Raw genomic sequence first — 16340 nt, forward strand, 5'->3', positions numbered from 1 at the left:
AGTCCTAGTCCCGTTGCCCTTTGTAAGAGGGGAGGCAATTAATTAAGGAAACATTTCCTTAAATGTGAAATCTCGTTTGCATGTGAACCTGACATGAAATCAATCATATTATCATCGCATTTATTTAAATTGCCATTAATACTAACTCTGATAAAATAGGTGGTTCTTTCAGCTGTCAGCATTATGTCGAGTAAATCTGTTGGTGTGAATATTTCAGTGTCTTGACAATTAAGTATTAAAAATTCTCTCCATTTCTATTATAGATAGTGCATAATAATTCAGTATTTCATGTCGCAAATTTTCCATAAGGATTTCAGAGGTTATACAGATATGATATACGTGCATAGGGGAAGAAGATAGCCGAGTGTTTAGAATGCAGGAAAGTCCTCCCCACTTGAACTAGCTGTTGAAAATAGGTACTCAACAAAGGGATGGGGAAGGTAAGTAAGCGAGGAAGAGAAAATAGACACGCCCCTCATGTTAAGATGGCCCCTAGGAAAGTAAGGTCGATAGAACCTAACTTTCAAACGACCTGTAAAGTTTAGTGCACGACCTTTACCCCACACATACGCAGCTAATAATTATGGAAACACAGACTTGCATAAAATAATTGTATGTAATCCCACATGCACACAGACCCATAAGCTGAGAACGCATACATCTGAAAACGAGCCAATGGGAAACTACTAAAGAAAACATAAGAAAAAGAATATTTATGTAGGTGGCAAAAATCCAAACCAAATTTGTTGAGCATAATTCAATAGACAAACAGACTTATTAATTCTTATCTTTACACTGGCAGGGTAAGTCATCAGTTAAAACAGACAGTTGGAGACTGCTTCTTAAAGAAACCAGTGCAAAATGCTTTTGTGAAGTCAATGTGCTTATGGTTCTGTAGTTCTGTCACTGTTTGCTGTTTCGTTTATTTTAGGGAGGGGTGTGATTAGTGACTGCGTCCATTCTTTAAGCCATTCCTTGCGATCCCAGACTCTTTGGAAGAGGGCAGTCAAGTCCTTTATAGTTTCTTTTTCACCCTTCTTGAGGAGCTCAGGTGACACATTATCGACACCTGGCGACTTTCCTCTGTTTCGATTATGTGCTCTGGTTGTTTTGAAAGATGTTGGTGTTGGTCTTCAGTTTGCAGTTGTACAGGTATTTGCAGTACTCAGTCCATCGGTTGTTTGTTTGTGTTTAATGCCGTGCTATCAACTATGGCTATAGAACGGCAAAAAGTAGTTGTAACTTTAAAGGTTTTGGAATAAAAACTTCCTAATTCTTATAAACATGATATATTTTTAAAGGCCAACATAATAAGTAACCAAAATGTAAAAAAGGATGGGTAAAGCATTAAAAGGGTGTTGAAGCCCAAAAAGGTTACTATCACACCAAAAATAAAACAGAACTACCAGGATATAAAAAATTTTAATTTGATGGTAGAGCCCTATCCTTTTTCAAAAGGAAAGGAAGGAAAAAGGAAGGAAAGGAAGGAAGGAAGGAAAGGAAAGGAAGGAAGTCCATCGGTTGAGTACAGCATTGTTTTCTGTGAGAATGGGGCCATTGCTGTCTTCGATGACTGAAGTCTGTGGCTGACCTGTATTAATGAGGGTTTTTAGAAGTTGGAGGCCTTTATGCTGTCACCTTGTGCCATTCCATCCTCTGTGCGGGTATTGATTCTCGATTCAGTTCTCTCTAGCTACCTTCATTCCTTTCCTCATGTCACAAGTTCACTTCTTTGTTTTTGGCAGCTGCTTCGGGTTTCTTTTCTCTCTTGAAGGCCTTTCTTTCGTCACAGAGATATAGAATGTCATTCGTGACCAGCAGCTGTTTTTTAATCTTATTTCGCCCTAGAACCTTCTAAGCTGTTGATATTAGAATGTCTAAACATTGTTCGACTTCGGTCACATTGAGTCGAACTATACTTTGTCTGATAATGTGTAAATATAATCAAATAAATAGTGACCAATTTTCTCCCTAAATGTTTCATTACTAGGGAATTCCATGACAACATTTTTGGTCTTGAACTTTTCAACCTCTCATCTTTCGAAAAGCTGAGGAAGTATTCCATAGGTTTACTATTGTTGCTGTGTCGGATGCTCTGAGTTACTATTGTCGTTCAATACGGATTTGATATGATAAAGATGGAGAATAAATTTTAAACTTCTTTTTATTTGAATCGAATTGAAATTTACCTACTGCCTAGTTTTTACACTTGTTTTTAACTTTGTCCGACTGCTTGAGACATGTGCAAAATAGAGTAATGTGTTGGGATGAACGATTGAATGTATGTTGTGCCAAATATATTTTGTATATGTCATCATATACTTTCTTTATGTTCCCATACATTATGTGTGTCATCAGAAACAAATAAAAAGATGTTGAGAAAAGCGAGAAAGCAGTAACAACACAACATTGTGTTCAGTAAAGATATAAAATGTTTAATTTTGTTGAGATTTTATTTTACATCAAAACAAAAACTAGTTGGAAATGGAGGAAAATTGATAGTAAAAGTTGTACAAAAGTATTCATTTTTCAGGTTTTCTATCTTAACTATGCAGAAATATATTTATCTATTTGACTTTGTATTGTTAAATTTTTCAAACATAAAATCTGTTTTACAATAAAAATATAAAAATATAGACATTACTCTTCAACGTGAAATATGTTTATAACTATATTTTATTTATGTAAATGTATATATGCTCATAATATGATATAAAATATTATATATAATCATAAAAAGAGCGGTAAAGTTGTATAATACTTTTTACTTGTTTTTTTATTTACATACTCACTATTAAACACATATATTTGTATTTTTATTGGTGAATGTGTTGAAGAGCTACAAAGGCAGGTTGAAAGCGTGTGTGTGTGTGTGTTGAATTTATAATACTTTCTATGTCATCCAAAAAAATTAAGCTTTTTTTATCTGTACATCTGGCGAGCGAAAAACAAAGAAAACAAGGTGGCAATGTGACAGAGTATATGAGAATACCACACCTCCATACTTTGCTCAATGAAACAAAAAAAAAATCAGAAGAAACTGAAAACCATCAAATAATTGATGTATTATTGAAAGTGTGGATTATGAAAAATTTACACTTTGCCTATGCTATGTTACAAGAAAATAAAAACAAATATAAATCTGTTTTAAAAAAATCCCTTACAAACACTTAAGACAAAATCAGTCAGTCGGTCAGTCAGGCAGCCATGCATCCCAGGCAGACAATCAAACTACAAAAATGAACATGGGACGGTAACTCTCTTATCTAACGAAATAGGTATAGTTTTTTTTTTACAATTGAGTATAATTTTTGCTTGTCATTACTTTTCTGAATGTTGAAAAAAAATTCATTAATAATCAAAAAGTTACAACCATTTCCTAGAAAGCGTCCCCTTATTTTTAATATAACTCATTCAAAATAACTTTTACCTGGCTTGATCAAACCGTTTGACAATATTTCTGATTAAACGACAGCCTAATGGTCACTGGTTCGAGGCCTGCTTGGGCCTTTGGTCAAACGTTTGCCAATATTTTACTAATTAAGAACGGCATGGTGGTCGCTGGTTTGAGGCCTGCTCGGGCCTGTACTGCTTCTTTTGCCCACCAACTATCTTTCATCAAGAGAAAGAGATACCTGAATTATCAGGTGAGTTCATGGTGACTAGACTCCGCTTTTCACATGTCATCTTCTAGACACAGTGAGCCAGTTAATTCCTTTCTCATAGAGCGGCAATTTATCTTTATTTTCAAACTTGATGATGTTACTTGATATTCTTACTAGATATTGTCAAGTTGTCTGAGTATGAAACAGCTTTAACTGCTTGCGTTCCATTAACAACAGAGCTGGACAAAGTTCTGCCTATGATGTCACCTTCTCTTAAAAATCGCATGTTTCCTCCAAAAAATAGTCTACATGATGTAAGACCTTCTACATTGTACTTCATATATCATGACAAAAATTTCTTATGATTGACATCATTTCTTTCAACCCAAACCTTTATCAAAACTGTAGTCACATTTTTTTCGGTTCTTGCCCCATGTTGTTAACATTTAGGGAGTGAACTCTGCACATGCAGTTGGAAGGGGTGAGTTGTCTTCACCCTTCCGTAGTGATTTCTTTTAACCCTGGTAGGGATCTTTTTTCAACCAGACTAAGTCGAATCTCTTGATTCATGCTTCATTATAGTAGTTAACTTCTTCTTGAATGGGATCAGCAGGTACTCCTGTCAAAATAAATAAATTTATTTTACATTGTTTGGTGGTATGTCATCTTATCGCAAAAATGAAAGAAAAAACCCCACAAAATATAAATAATATTTGCAGTTATATTTTCACTATCAATTTTTCCTAAGCAGTTATGACCTTGTTACCCCTCATGGATCACAAAAGGTCATCAGATGAATCATTACAATCTTGCTTCTCTGATTGGAGGATTTAAAATGCTTCGCATTGTACGACTGCGCAGTCGTTTGCGCAACATGGCAACACTCGGTCCAGAAGCATATTTTAGGGAAGGGACATGTGGTTGAAAATCAACTGTTACCCTGATTTGCGTAAGTTGCAGACCTCCGTCTTCCTTCTCGGGGTGGCTGGGGTGTCTCATACCCGTCTGAACTTTTATTTGCCTGCCCGGGCACCTGCGGCGTTTCGTAGCCATCATTTCCGTTCTTCTCGCTTCCTGGTTGTAATGCCTTTAGTGTCTTCAGCTCCATGTACATGTGAGGATCTTTGCTGGAAGTCGTGGAAGCGTATGTAGGATCTGAGAATTCAAAATAAACCAAATAATCTTTCCTGTTCGACGTGTGTCTCCTTGTTTCTATTGCCTGCCCAATTCCTCAGTTTACCATCTTTCCTATTGTTTTTACTAATTTCTGTGAATTTCTGTTTCACTTTCGAAATTGACAACCTCTTATGGTTGTCTTTAATTGTTCTCATTATAACAAATTAAAAAAGAAAAGAGATGAAAAAAGGAAAATAGTTTCCACACTTCTGAAAAATAACAGCAAAATCATTTTTCTTATATCAATATCTCTCAGAGATGAGAAGCTAATAAAAAGAAAGCAAGGAAGGAAGAAAGTAAGAAAGAATAAAAAAAGAAAAACAAAACCCGTTGTAGAATTAAAAAAAAAGAGCATAATTTTTGTAATTTAAATCGTCAATGTATTTTAAAACGGATATAATAGTTAAAGGTTATCTTTTAGTGGTATTCAATGTTAAATTGTTAAATTAGCATCATTATTTTGATACTATCAATGCAAAACGAAGAAGTTCACGGGGCGGGTAGAGGTGTGGGAAAGAGAACATACCTCTGGTATGCAGGTCCATGTAAGGGTGGATCTCGACTTCCTGCAGTGCGGTCGAAGTGTAGTTGGGATTTGTAGAGGGCTTGTCGCTTCCACTGGAAGATGAACGCGGTGTCGACCCTCCACTTTTGCTTCCATTGCCTGCTGCCTGCCCCGGGGAGCTCGTGCTTGAGTCACTCTTCTTAGATGTTCGCTCTCCTACAACATCCAATTAAAAAAAACTGTTCTTCCATTCTCTTTATCACAGTAAGACCTGAGTTCCACTTACATCCCAAAAGTATAGTTAGCATTTATATTATATTATTATATTTTGTAATATTTACTTAGCTGAGGCTTCACCAATATTTCAAAGATGTCTTTCGTTGGTTTATTTTATTTTTTTTTTTTACATTGTCCTTGAGTTTGTGTATTTTTGAGGACGGATTATTCCAGTTAAGAAACAATCTTCTTTAAGGAACCTCAAAGAAATGCTAATGCAATACTTTTGAAATAAATACAGTGTATATCACCTAGAGCCATATCAGCTGTCCATTAAAATTATGTCAGGGTAATATGAATCAAACACCCTCAAGTCACGAGACAGGGTCATGTGCCACTCACCTTCATTGCCATTGGCCGTCTCATTCTGAGCGTTTCCACCACGTGATCCTGAAACAGATGCAAAACGTGTTAGAACATAAGAAACACCTTGGTCTACAGAAACCTACTGATTAAATTATATTAGTTCCTATCTGGTTGGAATAATGTCATCTGTTTGAGCTATGCAATTTTTATCATTTATTTATTTATGCAATTTATTTATTAAATTAGGCTATCTATTTTTTAAATCTGCTATTTATAAACACCTGTAGAAAGCTAGAGGTTTGATTCTGGCATCTTAAACTAAAAATAGTTTGGAGTTTTGTCAGCAACCTATGGCGATATTAAACCTAGCAGACAACACCTGGAATCAAACTTTTCATTACTAATATTTGTGACATTTTAGCAGCAAAAATTACTTTCATTTCCCTAAAAACTTCCTTACTTTTTGTTTCTATATCCTCAACATCAAATTCCTAGAACAAAACATTTTTTATTATTACTATTTAAAAAATGTTCCTTATTGTTCAATTGGTTTCATTCTTCGTCTCGTTTTCAAAACTGTTTTAATTGTTGGTTTTGTCATCAAATTCATTTCCTACTGCTCTAATTACCTTCTGGGTTTTATTAAGGATGTTTTTAATCATGGAACTTAGTTATTTCCTGTCTAACTACACACTTATAAAGGAGAAAAACCATTTACCAAAAATTTATTAACACATGTTATCACTATACACAATCTTAAAATATGTCTACTTTTCATATTTTAACTTTATTATTATGTTTAAATTTACACAACAGTATCTTAACCTCAATGTTTAAATGATTACAATTAAAAAATAAGATTTAAAATTTAAAGAGTTTCATAATGTTATAGCATTTACTTTATGATTACTCTGACTATACAACAGTATACTAAGGTTCTACCTAATAACAATAAAAAATAAGAAGAAAACATTGAGTAATAGAGAAAAACACAAAAGTAAAACACAAACAAAAACAACACAAAAGACAGGCCGAGCGACTTAAGCCTAGTATATTTAGTCTAACCTATCCCTAACATTTTTAATTGCACCGCAGCAGATCGACCGGAGCGCCCCCTATCTCGCGAACGGATTTTTAACGGTCGGGACCGAGTCACAACAAACACCATTTTTCAAACTTCTTTTATTTACGATCAACATATGGTGTAAACAATGACATTTATTTTTAACACACATGAACGCTTTGATTATACAATAACATTTTTATAAGCAACAGTTTTTAATTTTGTATTTTAAAATTTTAATATAACTTGCTGTTCTTATTCATCTGTTGAAGAAACAAAAATCAGTGTAAAAAATAAGAATTTAACAGCAATAATTAACAAAAATCAAGTAAACGTGTAAAATTGTATAAGTGGAATAACTCTTAGAAGACAAAGTCCTGATGTGAATTATAAACATAAAAATAATAAATATCACAAAAATATCATATCAATGGAAGATAAGAATCAAGTTAGACTAATGATTGTAATAAATTGTAATAAAATAATAAAATTTGTTAAACTTGAAGAGAAAATAAGAAAATTGCTTCTCTCTCTAGTCTTCTTGTTACTGTCAGCTTGTATCATCCATCTTTGTATTTTGTAGACATGTCACTGAAGTACTTCTGTTCACTGTGGTGTCTGTCAATCACAAACAATCAACAAATTAAAAACAGACATATTAATTGTGTTTATGATAAAAGGGAGTAGATCATGAAACTAAAAGCTCACTTGAAGCTTTTAAATTGTTTCATATTATTATTAGAAGCTGTTGCTAATAACAGGAACTTCATAATATGCTGTGTATAATAGTTGATACTTTCACATGCAGGAAGGGCGGGACTTTCAGACATCCGCTCGAATTGTATGATGGTCTCCAATTGACTTTAAAGACAAGTCACCAGAGTCTATCAGCTGCAGACAGAAAATATTAAAGACAAACCATCATGAAAGTAGCATTTTAAGTTCATCTAAGTTTTGAATCCCTTTTAAAAATTCTAAAGGAAAGTTTTAACAGATAGTATTTGCAGAATGAACTGGTTACAACAGTCGGTTACTGAGGAAGTCTTCAGAGGGCGTAGCAAAATTACTGAAGGGCTTGTAAATGGCAATATCCTGTTCAACTTTGCTGTGTTATCCAACAATAAATAATTAGCTAAGAAAAATAATTTATGAAAATCTGACGCTGACCGGGACAGAATCATTTCAGGAAAGACTGTAGGAAGAACTGATAAGGAGCTGCTCGTACTCCTCAAGGAAGAGACAGAAAAGGCGTGTGTGTGTGTGTCCTCTCTGTGTGTGTGTGTGTGTTCGCTCAAGAATATATTCCTAGAATAGCCATATATTAAAGTACCGGTAAGCCCTGAAAATCTCTATTCAGAGTAGCAGAGGACTTACTTTACAATCAGCCCACTAATTGTCTTGCAACCAAAGCATGGACACAACTATGAACAAATAGCGTGTACAGAATTCTCGAGCTGCAATGAGATTAACCTCGTATTAATCCTACTTATTTCCTTAATCTGATCCCTGTTCAGAGCCCTAGGCAGGAACAGAAACTATGACTCATGTCATCTCAATATCTTACTGCGCGTTCCTCTCACCAACCTTTGAACTCTTCCCGCTGGGCAAAATCTGAAGTCGGATCCCTCTGACTTTGAAACTAAAATTTTGAATAAGGTTTAAGAATTTTATTTTACTTTTTGAAACCATGTCTTCTTGTTCTAAATACATGAATATGCTACCTTCCTGAATGAGCATGGGAAGAACAAAATGAACACTTATATTTCCAAAGTTATGAAATCCCCAAGTCATTCATTCTCAATATATATATATAGTACATTTGTGAGATATGTATATAGATAGAGAGAAAGAGAGGAGAAAGGCTATAGAAAAAATGTTTAGAGACTAAACAATGTTCGTCTTAATCGCTAGCATCATTTGGATACAAATGCTTTTAAATTCGAAGTGTTTATATGTATGTAAGGCAGAAAGAGATGGAACTACAGTAAGAAGTAGGATACAGAACGAAGTTACACAATGAGAATAAATATTTATATTGCATGACACTATCAAAAATGTTCTGTATTCTATGAAATAAGTTTTTTCTTCTAACTATATAAGTTTCAATGTCCCGGGTCTTTGCCATTGGTCTCCTGTGATCTTCACAAGACAGCGAAACTTTCGAGAATGTGTTGAGTTGAAAAAGCCACTTCAATACAAGACTGACAAAACCTCTACAAAAGACCTCAGCAAAAAAAAAAAAATTCTTACCTCGCAGGAGGAGAAGTGCCACAACATTCAGCTCACATCACTATTGGGCTGGCGGCTGGAACAAGATGAAGTGAGTGGTTCATCGCACTCACCTTATATGCAGCTACCAGCAGGCAGATGTGGACAGGATGGGAAAGTGAAGCGGGAAGTGGAACTCAGCTGTCATTCGTTCTGGGTTCAAGCACCAGTCAGCTTAGGTTCTGAAGCACTTCCACTTAATTTAACTGCAGTGGGATGGGCTTACTCCTGCCATTTCCACGAAGCTTAGTTTCGAACCTGCTAGCGCCCTCTGGAAGAAACGCTTCCGCGATGAGTAGAATTATGATCTTACAGGTCTTGGTCCATACACACATAGTCATTAGTTTAGCTTAGCTTGGTTTAGTCTGTCTTATCTCAATTTAGTCTAGCTAGGTAAAGATTATTTCACTTTCAGATTAGTTTATTCGAAAAGTATTGTCCTGTTGTATCCAAGTGCTAGTTGGGTTCGTTTAAATAATTGTGTCTCCTTCATGTCTGGGATAGAGCTTGTTATTAAAGAGACACTTATGTGTGCAAACAAAAAAATGAAATATAATTTTCTTCAGACTTTTTTAGCCATTTAAGGTTATTAATTATTAAGATTATTTCTTCTTGTTTTTTCAGCCGTCATTAACATTTTCAGAACCGTTTGGATTATGTGTTGAATATGTAAGCTTAGAACTCTTCGATGGGGAAGTTTATGTACAGGAACCAAGTTGTGATCCAGAAGATAGTTTCTAGAGCTCATCTGAAAAAAGTTAGCAATCATAGACTCATATTTTAAACCTGATCTCGAGCACTCGACAACAGCGACGACGACGACGATGATGATGATGATGATGATGATGATGATGATGATGACGTTGATGATGATACTGATGATAATGATGAGGAGGAGGAGGAGAAGAGGAGGAGGAGATGGATTTTTTAATTCTTTTACTATTAATATTAGTACACTTGACAATGTCATTGAAACCTATTTAGGGCTAGTTTTCACGATTCAGTTTTATTTGTTAACATCAATATAGAGAATACAAGCTAATAAAAATATCTTGAGTTGTTTAACATTCAAAATTCTGTTTCATTGTCCATAGATACTCGTGTTCTGACTGTGTGCAGTCTCTGTACAAATACACAACGAGGTTTAAGGCGCCAGAAAATGCGCATGAGAAGACATGCAGTGGACTCTGTAACTGTGATTAATTGTACACATCCGGACATGGTGCTTTGATGCCGGAAGATCCACACCGGAAGTAACAGATGGGAGGTCAGATTTTCTCTCCTCCGCTCAGCTTACAGGTTTCGACAGTATTAACGGTCACGAGAATTAAGAATGCCTCGTTTAAAAACTTCGATGTTTGAATACATTTCCTTGTTTCAACTTGCACTAAGACTGTATTATTCCACTCTCTTCTAACTAGTGCATGTGTAAGTGCATGTGCGTGTGTATATGTGCGTAAGAGCGACACAGACGCACTCATCATCATCATCATCATCATCATCATCATCATCATCATCATCATCATCATCATCATCATCATCATCATCATCATCACACATTGACAGACGCTCACTCCTCTCTCTCTCTCACACACACAAACAAAATACATGTCGCCAGGAAACAAACCCAATTTTTAGGCTCGTCTCTATTTAAACTTTGTTTTTTTCAGTTACTGAAGCGATTCCGCATTGACACGTGACTAAGCACTGAGGCTTGATTGTTTGTCACTCACATGTGTCGGCCATGTTTGTAAGCTAGTCTTACAAGGAAGTGTAATAAGGTCACTGAGTGGACACTAAAATATTCTTCATGTATCAAGAGGAGAAAGTCTGTGTTTGTTTGTGTGTCTATATTCTCGTGTGTGCCCGTGTGTTCGTCTCTTTCATTTTTGTAAGGCCTGGATGACAGGAAAGTAAAATATCAAGAAAGCAACCACGGCTTTCACTTTCAAATATTTTTGCTCGCAAATGTCTAATCAAACGACTTCTTTGTGGTCATGTCCCTCATTACAGATTATTTTCTTCACGGCAGACAACGGCATTTCTGTTTGTTTTTTTAGTGATGCTAACGATGACGATGGACACAGAAGATTTGAGGGATGATTGATGAGTTTATGATGATCGATGGTGTTGCAACACAAAAATGTAAAAAGATTAGATAACTTTTGGTTAAACAGAAAGAGATCTTTCTAGGCAATCTGCTTTAAACAAATGCATCCACCAATAAACTACTTAAACGATTTTAACACACACAGACAAATCCGCAACCTAGTATAATGTATATCAATGTTCAGTATCATTCAAGAACTGATTATCTAAAGACGAATAAATTCTTAGAGTGCATAAAAAGTATATTAAAATATAGAAGTGAACAATCATCCGTTTTCGAAATATTCTTAACATGTTCAGTGCCAAGACATGGATGTGCAGACAACACAAACACGACACTAGTACGATTCATGTATCCAGATGAGCAAATCCTTTCAGACGTGTTCGTGTCGGAATTAAACCTGGGATTAAACCTGGGATCTTGACAAGATATCATCACAATCAGCACTGAATTGAGCATACTGATGAAGATAATTTCTTCTTGGCTTACATTTCATCATGTAGATAGTCTCCAACGGCCATCCCAAGAAGAGAGAAGACAGTGCAATCCATTCACCATGCCAAACAAACAGAATCTTATCATTTTGTGGTTTACATATAAATTTTTTGGGTGGATTTCCTTCCAGTTGCTTCAGTCTTGATTTGCGTAGGTCTGCACCACAAACCTCTATGATCAGTAAGTCTGTGGTCAGTTTTTTTTCAAAATGGCGTCGTTTCCTGTTCTGATACTTTTTCAACAAAGGGAAAGAACTGTTTGGAGTTGTAAGGTGATTTTTTAATGAAAGAACCTACTCTTTTTTTTTTGTTTCTTAAGGTCTGTCCCCTTTAACTGACCTCACATCCTGTTTTCTCCTTATTGATCTCATTGTGGAAGAGATATATCAATTTCAGTTGGAGCGACATTGCGGAAAGTTGGATTAATGATGAAAGAAATAATGGTGTGATGTTAGGCCATGCCCCAGATCTTGCGACAATCATGTCAAAGTATATTTGCCCGATATTAAAAGATGCGTAATTGAAAGTCTAGGAAAGGTAGGACAGTATATGATTTATCTCCTTTTGTCTTTAAGGCGGCAGGATCACCCAAAACTGGGTACCAAATTTGTTCTGAATGACATGGGCCAACTAATTAATGTATAAACATAAAATTTGGTCAGAATGTGGTTAAGGTGTTGTATTTTTAAGATAATGACATCTTGATGGTTTCTGGAATGAGGAAAGGGCTTAAAAATTAAATAAATGAAAAATATATACCCTCGCGACACTAATAAAACTAGCCTACACTTCAGAACTGGTCTAGACCCAAGTATCAGAGACTGAGCTAAAATACTTTTTCTACATTTGGAGAAGACGTGTAGCTGTAGCATGAACCACTGTCATTAGTCTAGTGTATCTGGTTTGTCTGTGATGTAAGACTTTAAAAAGTGTTAAAATTTTGTCAAAAATACAGCTTTTGTGCCCTTATATCTTAGAAAGTATTAAACATAGGAATGAGATTTTGGTTCATACCAGAGCCACTCCATCTGGAGTATATGTGCAAAGTTTCAAGAAATCTGTTAACAAATGTGGAAAATAACGGAAGACAGTCAGCACTAACGTAGGTTTTCGTTAAAGTTTGGCACAGATCATTAGCCATAGTTAGTGTCACAACAGTAGCCACAATAATCGGTCCAAAGTTTAATTAAAATGTCACTAAAAACAATCACAAGCCATGCTTTCAACTTGGCGGAAGTGCAGGAAGTAGGGAGTAATTATTATTTAGAAGTTATATTGGGAGCGGTTATTATTTGTGTGTCATGTTGCAGGTGACTGAATGTTATTTTCCATTTTCGAGCATTCTGACATGCCACCCCTACCCTGTGTAGATGCAATTATCTAAAAAACTACATAGCTCTGGCAAAAGTTTAACTTACCCTCTGAAAGAGAAAAGATTTATGAATAAAATGACACATATTAAGTTACTGTCATCGAAAAAAAAAAATTTTCAACCATTCTGGGTGATCCTGCCGCCTTAAGTTCCATGCGGTGTGACACCCATAATGTAGGTTTCTGGATTCAGCCAATAGTGAACACATTTCCTCTGTTGTGATTGCATTTCTATGGAATAAACATCAATAAAAGTTTAAGTAAAGACAGAAGTATGCAGGATACCCTATATTATAACTCATGAAATAATTAAATTGTAAAACTTACCTCGGTTCATTCTTGCCATACAGCAGCGAACAATAAGAACTAGTATAGTTGATATAACTCCGAAAGGAATAATAATATATCTCCGGTCCTCTTTTGTTTTTTCTAAACACAGACATAGTGAAAATCAGGGATTCAATGAATGTTAAATTGGGTTTCATTTCATTTCAGCTTAAACTACGTCTTATATATATATAAATTAATTTTCGTTAAAACTTGTTCATATATTTATAAAGGGAATAAAACACAATGCACACTAAAGGATTGAAAGATTAACGATACAGAACATTTATTTACAAAATCTAATTCGTTTAAAGTGCATTTATTTGTCTAAATACCGTTAATTCCCAACAGTTTGAATGTGAAGTGCACAATTTTCACATCATCTGTAATTACAAAAAGTACGCTTAAAATACTATATGCTAATTTAAATAGACATATACAATAGTTTAAACAAAACCTAAAAGTAAATGGTGCTTTACCTTGGCCGGAGACAGACGATATGAGTACAACACACACCAAGCACAGAAAAGTTGATGCAGGAGACATTTTTTTTCACATTTAGAGCACAATGAAATGATTGTACTCTTTAGACAGTCTTGGACACCTCAATTTAATTCCTCATGGGAACAAGCAGCTTGAAATTTGTTCTCCAGTCACTTTACCAAGTATCTTAATGATCGTCAGCTTACGACACATCACTTCTGTGAAAGACGATGACTCTGTCGATGTGGCTTCTGTCTCTGAATTGTGTGATTGCAATCAACTATTGAGGACTGAGGACTGAGGAGAAGGTTTACTAGTTTATTCCTTGTTAATCCTTGAAGATGAAAGGACTGCAACAACATCTCGTCAGCGGACCAGGTTTTGGGAAATTCCCCGTCAGTTGGGCCCACGTGGTTCCGACTTCCTTTGCCCCGCCTTCTGCTGTTCTTTTCCGAGTCTCCTTTGATCTTTAGACTCTACTCTGCCCCTGATAGTTCTAGTCAAGTGCCTTCTTTACAAGGGTGACAGTTCGTTTCCGCAGTGTGTGTCCTATTCAGCCCCATTTCCGCTTTTTGATGTCTTGGAGAGTGACATTCTGGTTGGTTCTTTTCCACAGAATATGGTGTAGGCATCGGTTAGTAAAAGTCTGGAACTTGTTGTTGATGGTGTTTGTCCCTCTCCAGGTTTCAGAACCATAAAGTAGGTCTGCCTTCACATTGGTGTTAAATATGCGGGTCTTACAGAAGGATAACTTTCGGGAGTTCCAGATGGGGCCTAGGCTGTTGAAAGCATGCCTGGCCATGTTGATGTGGCTTTTGATGTCATCGTCCGCTCCACCGTCCTTGTTGACCCTTCTCTCCCGAAAAACTAAGGGATCTGTTTCTATGATGTTTTCTCCTTGGTTGGATTAAGAGTTGCTTGTTGTTTTTTTATTCTCATGACTTCAGTCATTTTTGTTGACATTTAAGCCAGTCTTCTCCGCTTCTTCTGCTAGTTTACTCAGTTTATTTGTTTGGCACTTGAGCTGAATTACCACTTTCGTAGAGGGTTCTGATGTTCCAAGTCCCTATCCTGGTTCTTACCTTGGTAGTCAAACGATGAGTCGGCAAGCTGCCTTCCCTAAGGCTTTCACCAGCACGCGTCATAAGCTATTCTAGAGAGGAATCTTACCTACCAGTCCCTTGTTGTGGTACTGTTAAGTTTTCTGTAACAGCTATTTTTTTACATGAGTAGGTTGTTAGCCTAAAGCAAAACCCCAAACCTGGAGGGCCAGGGTGCCTGGTTAGACCTTCCAGGAGCACAATGCTCCCGCCGATATAGCTCTGTGGATCGACAAGGCGCGCAAACCACCACACCACTACAGGTAAGTTACACTAACTGGTGGTGGGGTCTGAGGAGATAACACACATGAATGTTTATTAGAGATACCTCAAGCAATTACATGCTTAACTATTGCCCCTATTTTGATAGACAACGGCTAGACCTTTGCGTGGTGTTACTATCAGTACTGGCCAAGATGTGAACACAATGAGAGTCCAGGCTGGGTCGTTGTTTACAAGAACTATCTTACTGACAAGGGTTTTTGTTTTTCGAGGATCCTTATGAGCGATTGGTTTTCACGTCTGTTTTGATGAGACAAAGTGTTTGGGAGTTTGGCCTCAGGTGAATCAAGATCACTATGTTATAAGTAAGAGAAATTTTGTTTTGTCTTCTTTGATTGTGTCCTTCTCTTTATGTCTTGTCTTCATTTGTCCTCCTTACCCATTAATTAATTCACTTCTTTCTCAAATCTACTTTTACCCAGAGTGGGTGTACTCGCAAATATGTCTGGTATACATGTACACTAACATACCACACACACATACAAGAACTAATAAGCAAAAGACAAATAAATTCTGACAACTATTATCAGACAGAAGATGTATAACAAAGTACATTAAAACTGGTATTTAGTAAAAAAAAAATGTTGACATGGATCCGTTTAAAAATATTTGCTCTCTTCATATGTTGATTACTGAGACAGGCAGCTGCGGACGGAACACAAATACATTTTAACTGTACAGATTAGCACATCCTTTTCGACATGTTGGTGTCGGAATTATAAGTGTGTTTAATAAGCTCACGATAAAGCCTCCGCTCTTGAACACAAGAGAAGGGAAGGCAGAATCAGTTATAATAATAGTTCTTTTTTTAACATAAACGAGGTGGAATTATGTCATAAGATTCTGTAATGTAGTGAAAGATGGAGCTTGGAGCCCAATTAATGTTACATAAATTAACAAGAGAAATTAGAGAGACAAAACAATTATACTAGACTTGGTCTGCAGTTGAGCGCTTTGCACTGTAATTAGTAGAC

The 16340-nt window shown here is 36.0% G+C and overlaps 1 protein-coding gene and 1 long non-coding RNA gene across 5 annotated transcripts in view; both read right to left on the minus strand.

The window, feature by feature from the left end:
* Positions 1 to 2421: 2421 nt before the first annotated feature.
* Positions 2422 to 16340, minus strand: part of LOC112568675 — a 104860-nt gene continuing 90941 nt past the window's right edge. For all 4 annotated transcript variants that reach the window (XM_025246098.1, XM_025246088.1, XM_025246089.1 and 1 more), the window contains 4 exons: positions 5905 to 5952; positions 5308 to 5502; positions 4545 to 4760; positions 2422 to 4224 (listed from right to left, as the gene is read on the minus strand). In XM_025246098.1, the coding sequence (XP_025101883.1) occupies positions 4172 to 4224; positions 4545 to 4760; positions 5308 to 5502; positions 5905 to 5952 (512 nt within the window). In that variant the 3' untranslated portion in view covers positions 2422 to 4171. The remainder of the gene's footprint in view (positions 4225 to 4544; positions 4761 to 5307; positions 5503 to 5904; positions 5953 to 16340) is intronic.
* LOC112568685 lies at positions 13052 to 14008 on the minus strand. The gene is made up of 3 exons (XR_003100145.1): positions 13981 to 14008; positions 13502 to 13603; positions 13052 to 13405 (listed from the first exon to the last, which is right to left on the minus strand). It is a non-coding gene; the product is annotated as an uncharacterized LOC112568685 (long non-coding RNA).

The sequence above is a fragment of the Pomacea canaliculata genome, linkage group LG7 (assembly GCF_003073045.1).
Source record: "Pomacea canaliculata isolate SZHN2017 linkage group LG7, ASM307304v1, whole genome shotgun sequence".
NCBI classification, from domain to species: Eukaryota; Metazoa; Mollusca; class Gastropoda; order Architaenioglossa; family Ampullariidae; genus Pomacea; species Pomacea canaliculata.